The sequence below is a fragment of the Lactuca saligna genome, chromosome 2 (assembly GCF_052625555.1).
Source record: "Lactuca saligna cultivar CGN05327 chromosome 2, ASM5262555v1, whole genome shotgun sequence".
NCBI lineage: Eukaryota > Viridiplantae > Streptophyta > Magnoliopsida > Asterales > Asteraceae > Lactuca > Lactuca saligna.
Window position 1 is genome coordinate 25,168,316 of NC_136418.1, and position 21,597 is coordinate 25,189,912.

At 35.1% G+C, this 21,597-nt stretch overlaps 2 protein-coding genes across 2 annotated transcripts; one reads left to right on the forward strand and one right to left on the reverse strand.

Annotated features, from left to right (window-relative positions):
• Nucleotides 1–797: 797 nt before the first annotated feature.
• Nucleotides 798–2,604, reverse strand: LOC145029610 (uncharacterized). Its single transcript, XM_078978104.1, has 2 exons — nucleotides 1,902–2,604; nucleotides 798–1,744 (listed from the first exon to the last, which is right to left on the reverse strand). The coding sequence occupies exons 1-2, from the start codon at nucleotides 2,602–2,604 to the stop codon at nucleotides 798–800; spliced, it is 1,650 nt and encodes a 549-aa protein (XP_078834230.1).
• Nucleotides 2,605–4,235: 1,631 nt separating this feature from the next.
• Nucleotides 4,236–6,866, forward strand: LOC145029611 (TMV resistance protein N-like). The gene is made up of 5 exons (XM_078978105.1): nucleotides 4,236–4,320; nucleotides 4,603–4,718; nucleotides 4,808–5,070; nucleotides 5,487–6,588; nucleotides 6,681–6,866. Exons 1-5 carry the CDS (start codon nucleotides 4,236–4,238, stop codon nucleotides 6,864–6,866), a joined length of 1,752 nt encoding a protein of 583 aa, XP_078834231.1.
• The last annotated feature ends 14,731 nt before the right edge of the window (nucleotides 6,867–21,597 follow it).

The window sequence follows — 21,597 nt, forward strand, 5'->3', positions numbered from 1 at the left end:
TCACAAAAGTTACGATATGTAGCCTTTCAGCTCATCCCCATTGCAGTTGTTTAGTACAAACCAATGCAATAATTTTTTGGCATCTTTACAAAATTCGGCGAGCTTCTTAGTGGACATCAGTCGACATTGTGATGAGAACACATTAAATTGCCTTTTTGGAAGGCCATGATCCTCATTTCTATCAACCCGATTGAATTTCGTTTGCATACCCTCAAGATACATAGAGCAGAATGTCAATGCTTCGTCTGCAACATAACCCTCTGCTATTGAGCCTTCTGGCTTGGCTTTGTTTCTGACATAATTTTTAAGTTTTTTCATGTATCTTTCAAAAGGATACATCCATCTCATGTGTACAGGCCCTCCAAGAATGGCTTCTTCAAGTAAATGAAGAATTAGATGAATCATGATGTCAAAAAATGTTGGAAGATATATCAACTCAAGATTGCATAAAATCTTCACCACTTCTTTTAATGGCATTTCTCATGTCGTTAACATCTAATGACTGTGCACAATTTTTTTTGAAGAATGTACACAAGTCAATGATTGTTGTTGAAACATTTTCTGGGAGAAATGCTTGAACCCCTATGGGCAGCAATCGTTGCATGAGGATGTGATGATCATGAGACTTCAGCCTAACCAATTTTGATGCAGTATCATTCACCTTCTTATTAAAGTTCGATCTAAAACCATCAGGTAGCCTCACACCGTTAATGAATTGACAGAATCGTTGTCGATCATTTGGTTTAAAGGAGCAGTCATCATGTGGTAGTATTATTTTCTTCTTGTTGTCTTCCTTCTTATTGATGACTTTCTTCCTCTTGTTGACTTTCTCTTTTGGCCATTGATCTGGCCGAATGCCCATATGTTTCAAGTCTTCTCTTGCTTCTTTTTTGTCTTTGGTTTTTTTCATTCATCAATGCAATATTTACAAAATTCTCGTCCACATTTTTCTCCACATGCATAAAATCTATATTGTGTTTCAGCTCGAGGGAAGACCAATACTCAAGCTCAAAAAAGATACTACGTTTCGTCAATTCAACTCTTTTTCTTGTTTCATCATTGCGCTTTCTTGTTGCACCCCTGTGCTCAGGATGTTTCCCTGGAATACGATCACGGAGACAAGCCAATTGCTTTAATATAGTTGTATTATTGAATCGTCTTGGATGTCGCCTTCTCTCAGGTTGACCATTAAACAATAAACTTTGCCTCCACTTATGGTTCATATGCAAGAATCGTCTATGACCAACATAAGACATCTTGTTGGTGACATGAATGGAAGATGTGTCTGCGTTACAAGTAGGACATGCTAAATAAACTTGACCACTCCATCGAGACAAACTTCCACGAGCTGGAAAATCATTGATAGTCCATAACAACATCGCACGCATGTTGAATATGGTGTTGATTGATGCATCTCTCATTTGGACTCCTTTGGCCCACAACATTTTCAACTCATCCACCAAAGGCCTCAAGAAAAAATCAATGTCCTTTGAGGGAGATTTAGGGCCAGGAATCAGCAAAGTTAGCATGAAAGAAGACTCTTTGATACATATCCATGGTGGTGTATTATAGGTAGTTAATATAACCGGCCAAGTACTATAAGTACTATTGAAGTTGCCGAATGGATTGAAGCCATCAGCAGCCAAACCTAGACGAACATGTCTAGGTTCTTTAGCAAACTCTAGATATCTTTGATCAAAATCTTGCCATGACTTCCCATCAACCGGATGATACATCATACCATCTATTGAGCGTCCAGGTATTATGCCAACTCATATCTTTAGCTGTAAATCTGCAGCTATACATTCGTCGAAGTCTTGGAGTCAAAGGAAAATACCGCAACACTTTTTGTGGTACTTTCTTCCCCTTTGTAGTTGTGTCCATCCATCTACTCTCCTTACAAATCGGGCAATTCTTCATGGAACCATTCTCCTTCCAAAACAAAGCACAATCATTTTTGCAAGCGTGGATCGATTGATATCCTAACTCTATCTTTCTCAACTTATTTTTAGCTTCATAGTGTGAAGCTGGAATTTTGCTCTTCGGGAAAGCAACTCTTAGCAACTCTACAAGTTGGTCAAACAAACTATTTTTCCATCTATTGATCACTTTAATATGCAACAACTTTGCCAAAAAGTTTAAGTCAGACATATTGCTACATTCAGGGTATAACTTGGTATTGAGCTCCTCAAACATATCATCAAATTCCGGGTCTATAGCTCGCCCCACCTCGTCTATATTTTCTTGATTTGTATTTTGTTCCGCCAAAACATCATCAATTACATCAAACATCTCATTACTTGTGGTCGTGTTTACGGGAATGTTTGTTCTTGGAGTCGAATTGTAGCTTAAATCCGAAGAACCGACATGTTTCTCACCGTGATGAATCCACGTAGTATATGTTTCTAGAAACCCAATGTCATGTAAGTGGGCATAAACCGTAGGCAAAACATGTCGATACGAATTCACACACGTTTTGCACGGGCAACGCACTTTGCCTTTGGAGTTGACATGTTTCTCAGCAATGTTCATAAATATTTTAAGACTTTCCATGTATTTTGAAGACATTCGGTTCTCTCTAATCCAACTCATATCAATCATCATTGTTGTTTCATTATTAAAAATTATATATATATATATATATATATATATATATATATATATATATATATATATATATATATATATATATACACTTATCGAAAGTTAGATTGTATTTGGGCTATATAAATAAATATATACCCAAGAATGGATAGAGTATTCACAATGTTATTCAACGTGTTTTAATAAGAAAATCATATCAATTTGATTTTATAATTTATTTTATTTTATTTTAATATTAATATTAATTTCATTTTACAACTAATTTAATTTGATTTTATAATTAATTTGATTTTGTTTTAAATTAATATTAATTTGATTTTAAAACTAATTTAATTTGATTTTACAATTAATTTAATATTTTTTATTGAGTTTTTTTTAAATTAAATCACCTTTACTTTATAATTATTTTAGAATTACTAAAAGTACGTTGCCATTAATAAACTAATTAATCTAAAGTCGTAAAGACCAACATTAAGTCACTAACAAAATTAAACACTCAAATTGTGAAGTTTGATTGCTAGTTCTATAAGGTTGCATATAAAATTAAATTGTGAAGATGATTCCTTGAATTTCTTTAGTTAAGTATTGTTTTTATGTATTAAGTCAAAATATAATGTCTATATATAGCTTATCCTTAAGTTTTTTTTAGAGTTTCTAGTTGTTTATGTTATATCATCGTAGTTTTTTCCTTTATTTTTTCTTATTCATTTTTATATTGATATATGGTTGACATTGCTGCATGCTCTTTGTTAGTGTTTTCACAAATCATAACTTGCCTCTTCAACCTTCATGAGGGCAAAATTGTATGTCTATGTAGTTTAAGATTTTTTGGCACTATTGGGAAACTAAATTAATGAGTGTGATTGGGTTCGTATCTAATTATCTAGATCTTAAAGCTTCTATCATCTCTTTTACTTGTAGATAAGTAGAATATATCACAATGTACGGACATAGAAAGCAAAATGTGGCCTTACACCCTGCTTTCACACACACACACACACACACACATACATATATATATATATATATATATATATATATATATATATATATATATATGTATATAACATTTAGATTTAACTTTCCATTGAAGCACATCCAATGCACTAAAATTATCATCATTTAAAACCATTCATATCAATGCAATTCAAAGTGGTCCTTATGTTTTATATATATATATATATATATATATATATATATATATAACATTTAGATTTAACTTTCCCTTGAAGCATATCTAATGCACTAAAATTATCATCATTTAAAATAATTCATATCAATGCAATTCAAAGTGGTCCTGATGTTGCATATACATATCATGTTCTATGAAAAAAAACAAACACTGCATCGTCTCTGTGGTGTGGTATAGTTTAAGGAGGAAAATAAAAACTCAATAAACTAACCTCAAAATGTGGTCAATCACTGAAATTTCTTTTCTATGTGGGTGGTGAAACTTCTTCCCAACCAATAGAGAAATGGGGTTGTGATTTAGGGCTCCAAATTATTACAAAATAAGGTCCAAACTATTAGAAATTAAGAAGCAATCAAGCACCAAAACCCTTACCTTGGTGGCAGATGAACTCGAAAGCAGTTGGAAGCCCTTGCTATCGCCGACGAACTGTGAGAGAAAAATGGTGAGCCCGAATGCAAAAAGAAAGCTGAAAGGGTGTTTTGTTACCAGGGAAACCCTATACCGACAACATGTCGTCGGTATAGGTAAACGAAAACGTCGTCATTTAGCTTTACGTCATTAAAAAATAAAATAAAATAAAAAAGGGATTTCACGCGGATCGGGGCCCCCTTTTACCGACGACATGTCGTCGGTATCGCCTAGCGAAACGACATCGTTCCCATATTCTGCGACACGGATAAAAATAAAAGGAAATTAAATTTTAATCAACCTATACCGATGACATGTCGTCGGTATAGGTCAAAAAAACGACGTCGTCTTGGATTTCTGCTACAAGGAATTAAAATAAATCGAAAATATTTTTTTAGAGCATTTTCCTGACGACAAGTCGTCTATAAAGCTTTTCGATATACCGCCAACATTTCATCGTTTCCCACCGTGTCTGTACCGACGACTTGCCATCGACATAGCCCTTCTAGTCAAAGTTTAATGGTCAATGTTTTTTATGTTTGTACCGACGACATGTCGTCGATATAGGTTAACTTTTGCCGATGACATGTGTCTTCTGGATAGGTGTCGTCTGCAAAGGATGAAATTCTTGTAGTGATTCTGAAAAGCTATAAGTATGATGTGTTCTTGAGCTTTGCAGGCCAAGAAGTCCGTAAGAGCTTTCTTGATCATCTTTATGTTGCTCTTCAGTGGCAAGAAATTGTGACTTTCAAGGACGATAAGAATCTCACGAAATTAAAAATCATCAAAGATGATCTCTTTGAGTCCATTGAAGAGTCAAAATTCCACATCATTATTTTGTCAAAACCCTATGCAGCTTCCACCTGGTGTTTGGATGAGCGTGTGAAGATTATGGAGTGTTAGAACGCCGAGAATACCCAGTAGATTGCTTACCCTGTGTTTTATAACGTGGATCCCGCGGACGTCCGCCACCAACGTAAGCTGGTTGAAACAGCTTTTGCCAAAAATAAGAACAAGCCAGATGATGTAAAGTGGATAAAGGCTATGGAAGGAGTAGCTGGTTTAAGTAGATGGGATTTGAGAAATACCGATGATGGGTGTGACTCTTTCTTGGTGTTTTAATAAAATTCTTGTATTGTAAATTTTTATCCCGAACTTATTTATGTAATTACTTTGTATATATATATATATATATATATATATATATATATATATATATATGTTATGGTTCTTGAATTTTTGTTCATACAGGAAGCTAATTGACTCTCCCCATATTCTACAGGCATGAAGCTAAAGTCATCAAAAGAATTGTTCAGAAGATTTCACTCGAGTTACGTTCCACTAACTTAAAAGCCGATGAATACTTAGTAGGCATGGAGAGCCGGATAAGAGATATAATTTCCTCTTTGGAAATGGATGTTGAAGATGGTCGTATGATAGGTATCAAAGGGATTGGAGGCGGTGGGAAGATGACTTTGGCCACAGCTGTTTTTGACAAAACATGCTTTCCGTTTGAAGTTAAAAGCATCGTTGGGAACATTAGGGAAGTTTCAAAATCATCGATGTTTGGGTTGCAATCGTTGCAAAAACAAGTGCTTTCCATTGTGATAAAGGATATAAATTTCATCATATCGAGTGTTCGTGATGGGAAAAGCTTAATGAAAAAGAATTTGCCGGGTAAGAAGGTTCTACTTGTTCTAGACGATATGGATCACTTAGATCAGTTGGAGGCATTAGCTGGTGAGCTTAATTGGTTCAAGGGAGGAAGTAGAATAATTATTACAACAAGAGATGAGCAATTACTCGTTGCCCATGGAGTGAAAGTGATTCATGACGTCACTCTTTTATCACAGTCTGATGCAACTCGCGTCTTTAATAGGTATGCATTTGGTAAGGATATTCCAATTAATATGTGCAAAGAGCTATCACTCCAAGTTGTCCATTATGTTACGGGTCTTCCCTTAACGATCAAAGTTTTGGGTTCATTTCTTTGCGGTAAAGATGAGCTTGAATGGAAAGATGCACCGGAAAGATTGAAAAAAATTCCATTGAAAGAAACCCTTGAAAAATTGGAACTAAGCTATACCATCCTCGATCATGATTACAAGGATATATTCCTAGATGTTGCATGCTTACTAGAAGGTTGGCGGAAAGATGATGCTATTAGAGAACTTGAATGTTGTGAATTGCATGCTAGGATTGGCTTGAGAGTTCTTGAACAAAGATCTCTCATAACTATTACACATAATCAGGAGTTAGGCATGCATGACCATATACAAGAACTAGGCTGGAATATGGTTCGTCGGTTGCACCCTACCAAACCCATAAGACATAGCCGATTATGGATGCGGGGGGAGATTGAGGATGTGTTGACTTATAAGTCGGTAAGGATTAAGTATGTAGTTAAATAGTTTACATACAAGCTAGTTGGATGAAAAACTAACATTCTTTGGTTCTGACTGCTTTTGGATTAAAGGTTGCAGCAACAATAGCTATAGCAACTCACACACATCCATGGCTAGGCAAGCAAGGTATCTGTTGTAGATTTGTTACACATGGTTTTGGAAATATGAAGAATCTTAGATTTCTTCACGTGACTTCTTCAACCATTGATCTGTTGGAGGGGATTGAAGTTGGAAAAAACTTGCCAAATGCTCTATAATTTCTGAGTTGGCGATTTTACCCTCATTGCTTTTTACCTAAAACATTTCAAGCGAATAATCTCGTTGCACTTGAAATGCCTTTCGGCAGAATTAAATGACTATGGGAAGAGGGGGAAAGAAAGTTAGAATAGAGTATTTTACTGGTTCTATTGCCTCATTTCATGTTACTTTTATTGTATATTAATTAGTGCAATATTCATCTCTTTCTCTTTCTTGCTTATGATACGTGCTTAATAACCAAAGGGCTTCTAACCCAGCGGTACCGGGTGTTGCCCTCCCTCCTAGAGGTTGAGGGTTCAAGTCTCATTGGAGACATAGGTAGAAATAGGAGTAGTTTAGGAGTAGAGTAGATTTGCTGTTCCAAAAAAAAAAAAAAAAAAAAGGTGCTTAATAACCTCAGATTCCTTGACTTGAGTGATTCAGATTTGACGATTCTTGATTGTGGCTTACTGCCGAATCTGGAGAAGTTAAATTTTAGTAATTGTTCCGATTTGGTTAGACTTAACACACCCCATGGATCCCTAAGAAGGCTTGCCCAGTTAGACTTAAATGGTTGCCAGAGTCTCGACACTGTTTCATTTATCAAACAGTTGGAAATGCTTCAGGTTCATGATATATATATATATATATATATATATATATATATGTGTGTGTGTGTGTGTGTGTTTTTTATATCCAACAGAGTTCTTTTGCTTGATTCATGCTTGATTCATTCAACTGATGTGTTAATTATTACTGCAATATTAATCTACTTTTCCTTCTTGTTTGTCATAGGTTCTTGAAGACCTCGTTTTCCTAGACTTCAGCCATTCAAGTTTGACGACCCTTGATTGTGGCTTAGTTCCGAATCTCCAGAAGCTAAATATTGAAAAATGTTATCAATTGGTAGAACTTCATGTACCTATTGGATGTCTGAGAAGCCTTGTCTACTTAGACATAGGTGTTGTTTGTTTTTTTGAAGTCAAAATGTATGCAGTCTGCGGACCACATCTGCAAGCATCTGCGGCAGAAGAGGTGGACCAAATATCGGCAGTCTGCAATAAGAAGACTGTTTGTTTTTAACGTCTGCAACTGTTGAAATAAATTAATTTTTCAAACTTAAGTTCATGTCATAAAGATTACAAATGTATTTTCAGCAAAAAGAAAAAGAAAAAAAAAACGTTTTTTTTTGGTTAAAATGAGGTCTAAAGACCTTTGAAGACAGTGACCCATGTCTGCGACAGGAAGACCGCGCAGACATTTTTTGGTCTACGCACTTCCAAAAAACAAACACTCTGCGAGGGCATATGTATGTGCGTTGTCTGCGCGGAGCAGACAAAAGTGGATGCGCAGCTCTTCACAAAAAAAAAAAAAAAAAAAAAAAAAAAAAAAAAAAAAAAACAGCCCCTTAAATAATTGCAAAAGATTAAAATCTTTTTCTTTTATCGAATAGTTGGGGTCACTCCAGGTTCTTAATATCCATGGGTGCAAAAACCTCAAGAGACTTCAATCAGGCATATGTGGTTTACGAAGTCTAAAACACCTTAACCTTGTGGGTAGTGCGATAGAAGAAGTACCCAAAGATCTTGGGCATTTAGAGAGTTTAGAAACTCTAGACTTAAGTTCTACACCTCTCAAGCATCTTCCTAACAGCATTTGTAAGTTGAAACATCTGAAAACTCTACATCTTGCAAGTTGTAAAGATCTTAAGAAGTTACCCAAGGATCTTGGCTTATTAGAATCTTTGGAGGAACTAAGTCTACAACAATGCAAGATAAGAGATGTTCCAATTAGCATCTGTAAGTTGAAACATCTCAGAGAGCTTAACCTTCGCTGTTGTGATCAACTTGAGAGATTGCCCAAGAAACTACGAGACTTGGAACGTTTAAAAGAGTTAAATGTATACGCTACAGGTATAACTCATCTTCCGCAGAGCATTTCTTTATTGAAAGGTCTGAAAATCGTTGGATTTGAATAAAGATATCCATCCACCTATGACAGCAACACCACCCAAAAGGAGTTGTTGTACCAGGCGATTTTGAAATTTACTTTTGTTTAGACGTGAATGGTTTTTTTTTCTTATTTTGATTTAAAGACATGTTAAATTGTAACGTTGTTACTTTGGTCTAGTTTTCTACTTACAATCGCATGGTTACATGTTTTTCGTCACTTAACGGTTTATATTTTTTGCATTTTGTTTCTTTGTTAGTATTGAAGTTTTTCTTTTGGGGGAAGGGTTGAATTTTATTAAGAAAGCTAGCTCGAAACTAGCATGAAAAAAAAATACATGAAAGTATTTTGCATCCAAACATTTAAGACTTCTTCATAGATTTTTAATGCCCCTGACAAAAAAAAACTAAATAATCCCCCATTGTTATAAAATATGATCAATTAACAAGATAAATTATAAAGTAAAGAAAGACATGAGGGTAGAGAGAACTTTTATTTCAATACTTGTGATGAAATCATCAAGTTTCTAATACATATGGCTCACTATTTATAATATCCAAATAAGAAGAAAGACGAGCTATAATATGAATGCACATTATGATGGTGTATTATTACATTCATAAAACACATTGAAATGGTTGTTACTAATGCTAAATAATGATGGAGAGTTATGGGAGAAATGGAGAATCCAATGGTCATTCACAAACTAATATTTCATAACACTCCCCCTTGAATGACGATTGTATCATGCCTCGTGAAAACCTTAATAGGTAAAACCTCTTGGGAAAAACCATTTGTTAAGGAAAAAGAGTACATGATTAATAATAGATATTTGGAACAATTGCCTCGTTAAAAACCTTGCTAAGAAAACCCAGTGGGAAAAAATAGCTAAGGAAAAGAGTACAATGTGTTTCTAACTCCCCCTGATCATCACATCATTTGATTTCCTTAAAGCGTCGCATTCCAATATTTTGTACCATGTTTTCAAATTTGGATGTAGGGAACGCTTTAGTGAACAAATCTGCCAAGTTGTTACTTGATTGAATTTTCTGGATGTTGATGCCACACTCTTTTTGAAGATCATGAGTAAAAAAAACTTTGGTGATATATGTTTGGTTTTGTCTCCTTTGATAAACCCTTCCTTGAATTGGGCTATACAAGCCGCATTACCTTCATATAGTATGGTTGGAGCGTCCCTGTTAGAAGTTAGACCACAACTCTCACGAATGTGATGAGTTAAATTTCTTAACCAAATACATTCACGGCTTGCCTCGTGAATTGCTATAATCTCTACATGGTTAGAAGAAGAAGCAACTAAAGTTTGTTTAACATAATGTCAAGAAATTGTTGTACCTCCAAAAGTGAATAAATAACCTGTTTAGGATCGAGCTTTATGTGGATCAGAAAAATATCCAGCATCTGCATAACCTATTAACTCCTCATTTGATGAATTTGAATAATATAAGTCCATATCCATTGTACCTCGAAGATATCGAAGAATGTGTTTGATTCCATTCCAATGTCTTCTTGTTGGGCAAGAACTATATCTTGCTAATAAGTTTACAGCAAAAGATATATCAGGTCTCGTATTATTACCAAGATACATTAGTGCACCAATAGCACTAAGATATGGTACTTCGGGACCAAGAAGTTTTTCATGTTTTTCACAAGGCCGAAATTGGTCCTTTTTAGCATCTAAATGCCTTACTACCATCGGGGTACTCAATGGATGTGAGTTATCCATATAAAATAAAACCTTTTAAGCACTTTTTCTAGATAACTAGATTGATGTACAAAAACTCCATTTTTGGTGTGCTCAATTTGAAGACCCAAACAAAATTTCGTTTTACCAAGATCTTTCATTTCAAATTTTTCTTTCAAACAAGAAGTGGCATTTTCCAATTCTCCAGGAGTTCCAATTATGTTCAAATCATCTACGTAAACAACAATTATCACAAATTCTGATCCGGATCTTTTTATGAATACACATGGGCTTAATAGATCATTTTTATAGCCCTCTTTTAAAAGAAATGTACTTAAACAATTGAACCACATACTGGCAGATTGTTTGAATCCATACAAATATTTATTTAATTTTACCGAATATACTTAATGAGAATTAGGAGTTTGTGCTTCTGGCACCTTAAACCCTTCTGGGATTTTCATATAAATATCATTCTCACGTGAACCATATAAATAGGCGGTAACTACATCCATCAGACGCATCTCCAATTTTTCATGTGTTGCCAGACTTATTAGATAACGGAATGTAATTGCATCAATCACAGGAGAGTATGTTTCTTCATAATCAATTTCGGGCCTTTGGATAAAACCTTGTGCCACAAGTCTTGCTTTATATCTCACAACTTCATTCTTCTCGTTTCTTTTGCCACAAATACCCGTTTGTGTCCCACTGGTCTTACTCCATTTGGTGTACGGACTACAGGTCCAAAAACTTTTCGTTGAGTAAGAGAATTAAGCTCTTTGTTGATTGCATCTTTCCATTTTGGCCAATCTTTTCTATTTCTACATTCATCTATAGATTTAGGTTCAAGATCCTCATTTTATTCCATAATCTCGCACGCAACATGATATGACAAATTATCGTCGACGTCTATCTTATTTCGATTCCATCTTATTCCTGTCATGACATAATTTATTGAGATCTCTTCATTTTCATAATTTTCAGGTACCCCGGTTTCTTTTGTTATGCCATTGGGCTCTTCTGGAGCTTCATTAATCTTTTCAAAAGATTTTGTTTTCTCTTTTGGACCATCAATTATATTTGCTCCCTTTCGTTTTTGAGGATTTTTATCTTTGGAGCCGGTTGGTCTTCCATGCTTCAGGCGTGTCTTTGATTCATTTGTAGTTGTATTTTTTTCTACTGGGATATCAATTCTAACCGGAGCATTTACAGCTTAAATGAGACTTTGTTACTCACTTAGGGTCAGTAAATGCTTGTGGCAATTGATCTGCTACATTTTGTAAATGAATTATCTTTTTTATTTCAAGTTCACATTGACTTGAACGAGGATCTAAAACTGAAAGTGACAATTCCTTTCAAGATATTTTATTTTCCAGCTTCTTTATTTCTCCCCCTAATGTTGGAAAATATGATTCATCAAAATAATAATCATCAAATATAGTTGTAAATAAATCTCCAATTGATGATTTTAAATATTTTACTATAGATGGAGATTCATATCCAACATAAATTCCCATTCTTCTTGAGGACCCATCTTTATGAAGTGAGGTGGAGAAATGGGTACATAAATTATACATCCGAACATCCTTAGATGGTAAATAATTGGTTACTGACCGCAAACCAGTTGAATAGGGAAGAACTCATGATAACTAGTTGTCAGTATGCATATAAGTGATGTTGCATGTAAATTTGCATGCCCCATGTCAATATAGGAAGTTTAGAATGCATTAGTAATGGTCTTGCAATTAATTAAAAGTGTTTGATTAACGACTCAACTAAACCATTTTGTGTATGAACATATGCAACATGATGTTCAATAGTTGCCTAATCGACATGGAATAATTATTAAAAGCTTATGATGTAAATTTTCCAACATTATCAAGTCAAATTTTCATAATTGGGTAATCGGGAAAATGTGCTCTTAGGCAAATTATTTATGCAAGTAATCCTGCAAAAACCAAATTATGACTAGACAACAAGCACACATGTGACCATCTAGTTAACACGTCAATTAAAACCATAAAATATCTAAATGATCCACATGGTGTTGAATGAATTAATCCATATATATCCTCTTGAATTCTTTGTAAGAAACTAAGACTTTCATACCCAACTTTGTTCAATGATGGACTGAATATTAATTTTCCTTGAGAGCATGTAACACAATTAATTATCTTGAAAAAACTTCTAGTGTTTCAAGAAATGACCACTTGAAGTTTCATTTATTCTACTTACCATAATTGATCTGCAATGGCCCAACCGGTCATGCCAAACTATGAAGGTAATATCATACCTTTTTTATTTTCAATAGCATGAATCATTGTAATATTTTCAATAGCATAAATCATTGTAATATTTGTATAGTACAATCCAGAGGACAATACAAGTAATTTTTACAAAAAAAAAACTTTTCTTATCCGATATCATTTTTGTAATGTTGAGATAATTTTTATTACCATCATTAGTTGTTTCAATAAGATATTCGTTACACCGAATATCCTTAAAACTTAATAATTTTTTTTCCTTGACCACTTTTATCATTAGGATGTGGATTTTTGTTGTTTTCCAACTTCTGGTGGTTACTTGTAATCTTGTTATTTTTATGATAATTATGATAACCTCTACGACCTCGGTTAGACTCATGACTATTATGATTATATGAGTTGTATTCACTTCAGGGAATGTACTAGAACCGGTCGGGATTGACTGATAATTTTTCATCAATAACTCATTGTTTTGTTTAGCCACAAGAAGAAATGAGATTAATTCATATTTATTTTAAACATTTCTCATGATATTGCTACTGCAGGAGCATGTTCGTGGTATGAAAACTAAAGAAAGTTTTCTCTAGCATTGTTTTCCATAATGAAAATAGAAATCAAAATCAAGACTTGTAATGTAAGGAATTGTTAGTTAAGAAATTCCATAAAATAAGTTGTAAGCATTGTACATGTAAAATTATAAAAAATACATACCTGAAAATGACAAGACCAATAAGGAGTTAGAGCTATATGGTAGAGTTGTGCTGATAATGTGTTATAAAATATGATAAAATAACAAGATAAATTATAAAGTAAAGAAAGACATGAGAGTAGAGAGAACTTTTATTTCAATACTTGTGATGAAATCATCAAGTTTCTAATACATATGGCTCACTATTTATACTATCCAAATAAGAAGAAAGACGAGTTATAATATGAATGCACATTATGATGGTGTATTATTACATTCATAAAACATATTGAAATGGTTGTTACTAATGCTAAATAATGATGGAGAGTTATGGGAGAAATGGAGAATCCAATGGTCATTCACAAACTAATATATCATAACACCCATTACTTGTAATTTTACATCTATATACAACATAAATTTATAAAACAAAAATGCAACTAGTATTTTTCTTTTCAAACAAATTCATATCTTATAACTAAAACTTGCAAACATCACTAAAACATTGTCCTCGTGCATCGTTTAAATTGAAAAAAAAAAATCAATTACTATCTCATAGTTAACATTGCAAACATCATGGTGAATTATTGTCCTCTGTGTTCGACAGTATCATCTCAGTGAAATCAAATTTACCCTCTTACTGAAATCGATATTTTACTTCACCAAAAAACATCGATTTTAATGCATCACCGACAACGATTCAGTCAATATCAACCATGAATCTTGACGGAAAGTTCGTTAAAATGAATCTTGAAGGTATATTCGACTGATATTCATTTTCGATTATCTCATTTCATTCATTTTAAACATTATGGGTGTGTTTGATAAAACTAGCTGATAGCATATTGCTTCTAGCGGGTAGCTTGTAGCTTCTGGCATTTTGGTAAACGCTACATGAAGTAGCATTTGGATTTGGAGCGTTTTAATTAAACTAAATGCTAGAAACTTGTAGTGCCAAACGAGGCTTTCTGTTCAAAACAGATCGTTTTGTCAAACACTAGAAGCTAAAAGCTCTCAAACGCTCCAAAACGCTTCATGCCGAACACGCCCTATGTTTTCGATGAATCTGTGAATATGATTTTATTAACAAAATCGTTTTACACTAGTTTGAAACCATCAGATGATCAACTTTTGTGAATTTGTATAAATATCGAAAACCTAATGATTTAAATTTCTTCAAATTGATACATAAATCATGAGTATTTAATTACAGACCAAAATTTTCTAAAACTTTGTGAATCTAACTCGTTTATAAGTGTATTCATTAAGTCGAAACCCTAATTTCATGAACTTTTGATAATTTGTATAAATACCGAAAACCTAATGAATATATAAAGAAAGCATGAATATCAAGATTAGAAACCGAAATTTCCTAAAACTTTGTGAATCTAACTCGGTTCTGATTTTATTCATTAAATTAAAAAACTAATTTCACATAGTGGATGTCTAAAAATTCAATGTTTGTGAGTATAACATTTTTTGACAATTCACAAAGTGAATCAGGATTAGTCGATTTAACATAACATTGATTAGTGTGCATTATAATTTACATTTGTTTCTTTCATCATATGCAAATTCACATTGTGCATCTATGCTTTATTGATCTTGTTTCTCTTATTCTGCTTCACCTTCTGAATATATAAAGAGTTGCATTGATAATGTTTTTGATTCACTATGTAATTCACAATGTGAATCATTGACTTACCCTTCCTTTTTGTGGAATTTCTTACAGAACGGGTGGGAAAGGATAGGTGAGGTCTCCTTTCTATGGTGACATGTTGATTACACGGCTTGCGCATTTGTTTGGAATTTTTAAAAAATGTGACATCGTGCCTTTAGCTATAGAGCCATAGAAACAATTCTCTACTCTCCTTTATAAAAGGGTAACTATTATTATAGATCATGGGATGGGTCATTTTAGTATTCCTGATGATACTCCCCGAGACCGACCTTGGAGGAGGGTGAGGCAAAGAGGAAGGGGACCCGAAGGAGATGACCCGCCAATGGTACTGACCGGGGAGGAGTTGCCCATGGACCCTTATAGTGTTGCGCAAAGAAGATTTGAAGACAATTTGGCAAGGAGTGCCAACTACACCAATATGAGTCTGGATCATCTTATGGCGCAAATACATGTCACACGAGCCACTCATTTTGGAGAGTCATACCCTTAGGCACCAAGTCGGGCATAATTATGAAGAGAAAAGCAAGGTGGTGCTGGAGATAGTGGAGGAAGAGATGGTGATGAAGATGATGAAGATTGAGAGTTTCTTCCTTTTTGTTTAAGTGGATTTAAGACTTGGTTCCTTTATGTTTTTATTTTTGTGTGTTTTTGGTTTGTTAGATACTTATTTTTGGTTTTGGTTGATAACTATGTTTCCTAATTTTATTATTTTTCTTTAGATTCAGTGGATTATTCAAGTTCGAGTGAGGGTATTTTTGGCAAAAGAAGATTCTTTATAGAGAAAGATTAGAAAACGGCGAGAGAGGAGAGATTTGAGTATTTTTGGGTGTTCATTTATGTCAAAAAGTGAAGAGCCATGTCCAAGTAATATGTTTAGTAGTTGGTGCTCAAGCCTAGTTCATGAATCTGATTATTTTTACACAGTTTTGGACAATTTTTCAACCAACACGACATGGAAATAAACAACATGCCGTGTTGCCGCAGCCAGAACACAAAAACAATATTCTTTTTAACCACCATGTCGTGTTCAATTTCACCACGAGGTGGTAGCTTTTTTAGTCCATTTTTCAAATCTGATAACACCTTCTGAAGTCTAAGTGTCCAAGTCTGTAACACCAGAAGGAGGGTATATTTGGAAAGATTATTATCTCAACGAGTGGTGTTTCTAATTATCCGTTGATATCCATGGCATGGATGAGCTGTTCCCATGCCATGGAATTTTATTTTGACGCGATGACGAAGTTTATCCCATCTGCCACGACACGGTTGACACTTTCCTATGTTGAGGGGAGTTTTTCATCACGAAAATAGGCTGCCATTCTACATACCACTTCCGTTTCCACACTGTAGAGCAAATTGGCTTTCCTACACATATCCACACGATTCGAGATGCATCTTCTATCCCAGGGGAGTTTGTTCCTTTTTATACCTATTTTTAATTTTTATGTTATATTGCATAGCATGCAATGAAGAGATTGCATGAAATAAGTGTGGGTATGGGTATATTGCATTAAGAGAAAAAGCATTTGATTTTTTTTTTCAAAATTTGCATTCATACAAACTTGAAATAATAGTTTAAGTTAAAAAACTTATGTAACATCCAAAATTCCAAACCAATTTAAACTTTTTAAAAAATGTCAAGTACATCAAAACATTACAACTTTGTTTTCAAAATATTAATTATCAGAGTTTTCCCAGAAACATAAACACAATAGGAGGACCTGTACGATCACGCCTTGACCTTGCCTCGATCCCCTGATGTACATGAAACAATAAACTGAAACTGTAAGCCCAAAAGCTTAGTGAGTTAACCCCAAAATACCGATACACATACAGTCCACATAACCATGTCACGATAACATATCATCACAACTGAACAGAACAATACATAACGGGTCCACAGCCCTACAGACTGTAATACCCACGAGCCCACAATACGAGTCTCCCTTAGCCCGTAACTGGAATGCTCCCGAGCTATAACATACACGTTTTGAAATCGTTTTTTGTAATGAATAAAATTGTGAAATACTATGTGAAATTGAGTGTTGAGTTCTAACAGATGATTTTTACTAGAAATGAAGTAAAACTATGTTTAGAATCACTCAGAAAATATTGGAAGACTTATGAGATTCCAATTAAAAGCCAAATAGTGAAATTTAGCGAAAATAAAAAATTATAAATAAGTAAAATTTTATTATTTGATGTTGTAGAGAATCTTGTTAGAAACTTGTAGGCAAAAACCTCGTCGAAATCCGAGTTATAACAAAGAAGTTATGACCAACCGAAGATCCGCGACAAAACCGGCACGACACCGAATGACATAAAAAGTGAGTTTTTGATAAACTACTTTTTAGCCTTATTAATCTAAATGAAAGTCGTAGTATTCGTTAAACCGAGAAATTCGATAAAAAAGAACGCCAAAATCTGACTTCGTATGAGGAAGTTATGATTTTTCGAAGTTTCAACTTAGCAGTAAACTCGAATTTTAGATCGAGCGATATTTGACCGATACATCCTAAACGAGAATCAAAGGTCTCGTCATTTGTAGTACAACGGTAAAAAGTCTGACGAAAACGGATGTTGGATGAAGAAGTTATGAATTTTTAACGGATTTTCCTGTCCCGGTCTATTAAAAATAATAATATTAAAAATAAAGTCAAAATTAGCCAACGAAGTCTAAACAAAACTTGTAGATCGTAATTTTAGCTACGTGTGCATATAAATAACGTCAAAAACGGAGCTCGTATGCAAAAGTTATGGATTTTAGAAGTTTGGGGCACATTTTCCGAGAAATTCGCATGGATAGTACCACCCACCGGAGACCTACGTCGCAGCCACGTCACCTACGCACGAAGCAGCAGCGTCACCGGAGACGTGGCAAAATCAGAAGTCAGCAAGTGTCGCATGCTTATTCGCCGAGGCCGAGGTCCAGCAGGAAGGAGACACGTCTCACATCGGTGGCCAGTCCGACGCGAGACACGTCTCGCCTACCCGCCTCGCATCCGAGCCACCAAGCTGCTTTGTCATCGCAGCGTGTCCGAGTCTCGCACCGCCTCTCGCATCGTGGTCTTTGCTCCATCAGCCACGTGCTCGCTTCTCAGCCCTCGGATCCGAGCCTCTCACCCTATAAATAGAGGAGGGTGCGAACCCTCCCGGCTAAAATTAGAAAATTTTCATTTTTCACCCCTAAATCCAAATATTCACTATTTTGACTTTTCCCGAAGCCCCAGTATCAATTTTAGCACCCGAAACACATCCCGAGACCCCCAAGAAACCCGGAAATTTTATCTTTTCGGTTTTGAAGCCCTACCTTCGCAGAGCCCGATTTTCAATTAAGCTCCCAGTTTTCAACATAGAAAGACATATTTAAAGCCGAGGTGTTGTCCAAATTACTATTTTAACACCCGGTTAACTTAAGGTGAGTTCAATATATAGGAACAATTGTATGTTATGTGTTATATGTGTTATGTGCTTTTCAATGTTATTATTCTGAGTTATTTTCTCGTGTTATTCGCTATATTTATAGCAATTATAATACCTTTGACAATGTGATCAGTGAAAGGACTTAGATTCACATTGGTACTGGTACGTAGCCTCTGGCCATGTAGAGCATGTCTCCGTAAGATAATCACTTCTATTCTATGGCATTGGCAAATGGTTAGACAGGACTATAAGCCTGAAATCTAACAAGATGTTAATCAGAAATTGCATGTCTTCTATGCCATTTGGGCCAAAGCTTTATTGATGTATATCAAGAATTGAAAAGTATATCTTTGAATAAAGTCTTTGATTGATATGAACGCTTGTCCCATGATCTCACATACATCTTGTTGTTCCTCTTTGCTTTTTCCATATTGAAGTATATATATGGCATAACATTATATTGTATCTATTTTTGAACTCACTAAGCATCACCGCTTACCCTATCAATGTTTAACAATTGCAGGTGATAAGTAACTAGTATGTTTACATACCATTGAAAGATTTAGAATAGTTTGTAATAGTACTTTTGTACTACAGTTTATTTTTGTATAAATTACAATATCTTGGGTAGTTATGTAATATATATATAACACTTTGTAATAGAAGGTTTGTATCCAATAGTTTGTAATTCCCTTTATCAATGTAAAATATTGCTTTTATGAATATGCAAATAGCATGTTTTGGAGTAATAATATTGTGAAGTATGAAAGTTTGGGTCTTTCAAAAATACGAAAGTTGGGGTCTTTCACGAGCCCATAGTACGAGTCTCCTTTAGCCCGTAACTGGAATGCTCCTAGGGTTTGTTGGCTACCGCACAAAGTAGTACAACCTCAACCCATCCCATATAACCAACACATAAATCATAAGAATCGAGCATGCAACAATCACATAACATCACAGATAGTCCTACAGACCTACCTAATAGGCATAACCACTAGCATGCGACGCTAAATCATACTCAGCATCTATCACAGTTCAAGGTAACACATGCCTTGGTGCCTTAGACCCCTTAGTATAGTGTGGATAACTCACCTCGCAACTGACGTCAGAAACCAATAAGCTTCAACTTCCGGATCACCAACACAAACTTCACTACCTATAAATACCATAAAACCTTTTCTTCATAAGTTTCCAATTTATCAGAATACCCTCAGAAATCATATGGTCAACTCTTGGTCAAATTCAATGCCCACAGTCAAAGTCAACAGCCCATGTTGACTCGACTCGTCGAGTGCAGTTCACCGACTCGTCGAGTCCTTCCTAAACTCGAGAAGTCGTGAAATCCTTGATTGGCTCGTCGAGTTCTCCTTTAACTCGTCGAGCTCATACGTGTCTAAGAATCAAGGGAACCTTAGTCGACTCGCCGAGTTTTCTAATGACTCGTCGAGTTCAAGGCAAAATTCAACGGACTCGTCGAGTTGTTCATCAACTCATCGAGTTCGCGGCCAAATTCATCGGGCTCACCGATTTGTTCAACCAACTTGTCGAGCCCTCGTAGACCTCCAACCATGCAGATGCTTTTTGAGCCATGGCAAGGCTCTAGATTACAGATTCAAGCTTCTAAGGCATGTTTATCACGTAAAGTTGCAAACTTTACGCACATGCAAGGTTCTAAAGGCCCTAAATGACCAATATAACTTTCCAATGGAGTTTTACACCTTAGGAGAGTCTCATTCTTGCACAAGCTGGAAACTTTATGTACTAAGAAGCCCAAAGGAGCTCAGTTCTAAAGTTACAACTTCAGATCTCAGATTGTAAAGAAGAGTAGCTTCCAAAGATACTATGAAAATCCTAGAAGTTGCCCAAAGGAATGAATGAGGTTAGGGTAACGATTTATACCTTCCAGAAGATGCTAACTACAATAGATCTTAGGTCCTTCAATCTCCTTACTTCTTAATGCTTGACCTCCAAGTTCTTTTCTCTCCAAGAAAATCCTCCTTCAAGCTTAAGAATGTACAAGATGAGCTCACACATGATTAGGGCTTTAGAGGGACTGTTCAAAGTTCTTCAGAGGATTAGGAACCAAGCTTACAAGCTGGAACTACCAGAAGAACTAGATGGTATTCATAACACTTTTCATGTGTGTTATTTGAGGAAGTTCACGGAAGAAGTTCCTGACATAATTCCAATTTCCGATTTAAGGATGGATGAAAACAAGAGGCTAATCGAAGAACTGGAGGCGATTGTTGACGTAAGACAAAGAAGTTGCAACGCAAGATGGTCAACTTAGTGCTTGTACAATGGAAACATTCAAATGGGCCAAATCTCACCTGGGAAATGGAGAGTGACATCATGAGTCGCTATCCGCATTTATTTATTGATGCATGATTTTGAGACGGAATCATCCTAAGGGGGAGAAAAGTGTAACACACGTTTTTCGAAGATAAGCATTGATGCGATGATGTAATAGTTCGTTGTGACCTATTTTAACGTAATAAAGATGGGTTACTTGAATATTATGTGAATCATGTGCTTTTATATGATTATATACTTGTTTGTGAAGATATAATAAAAATAAGTGTCAAAAATAAAATGTTGCCCGATATCTAGGAAGAAAGTTGTAGTTGTCGTGACAAGGATTCCGGATATATAAAGAATGACGAAATCTAAGTTATAATGAAGAAGTTATGACCTGTCGAAGTTTCGCGACAGAACCGGCATGACTTGCGTGGCGTAAAAAGTGAGTTTACGATAAAGTGTTTTTTAGCATTAGCGATCTAAACCAAAGTTGTAGTGTTTGTTAAACCGAGAGCGTGCATAAAATAATGCTCAAATCTAACTTTGTATGAGAAAGTTATGATTTTTCCATGTTTCAGATTAACAGCACACAGCCCGGAGTTCGAATAGTAGATCGAACGGTTTTTGGCTGACACAACCTAAACGAGAATCGAAGGTCTCATTAATAGTAGTTTAACGGTAAAAAGACAAAAAAAAAACGGATGTCAGATGAAGAAGTTATAAATTTTTAATGGACTTTCAT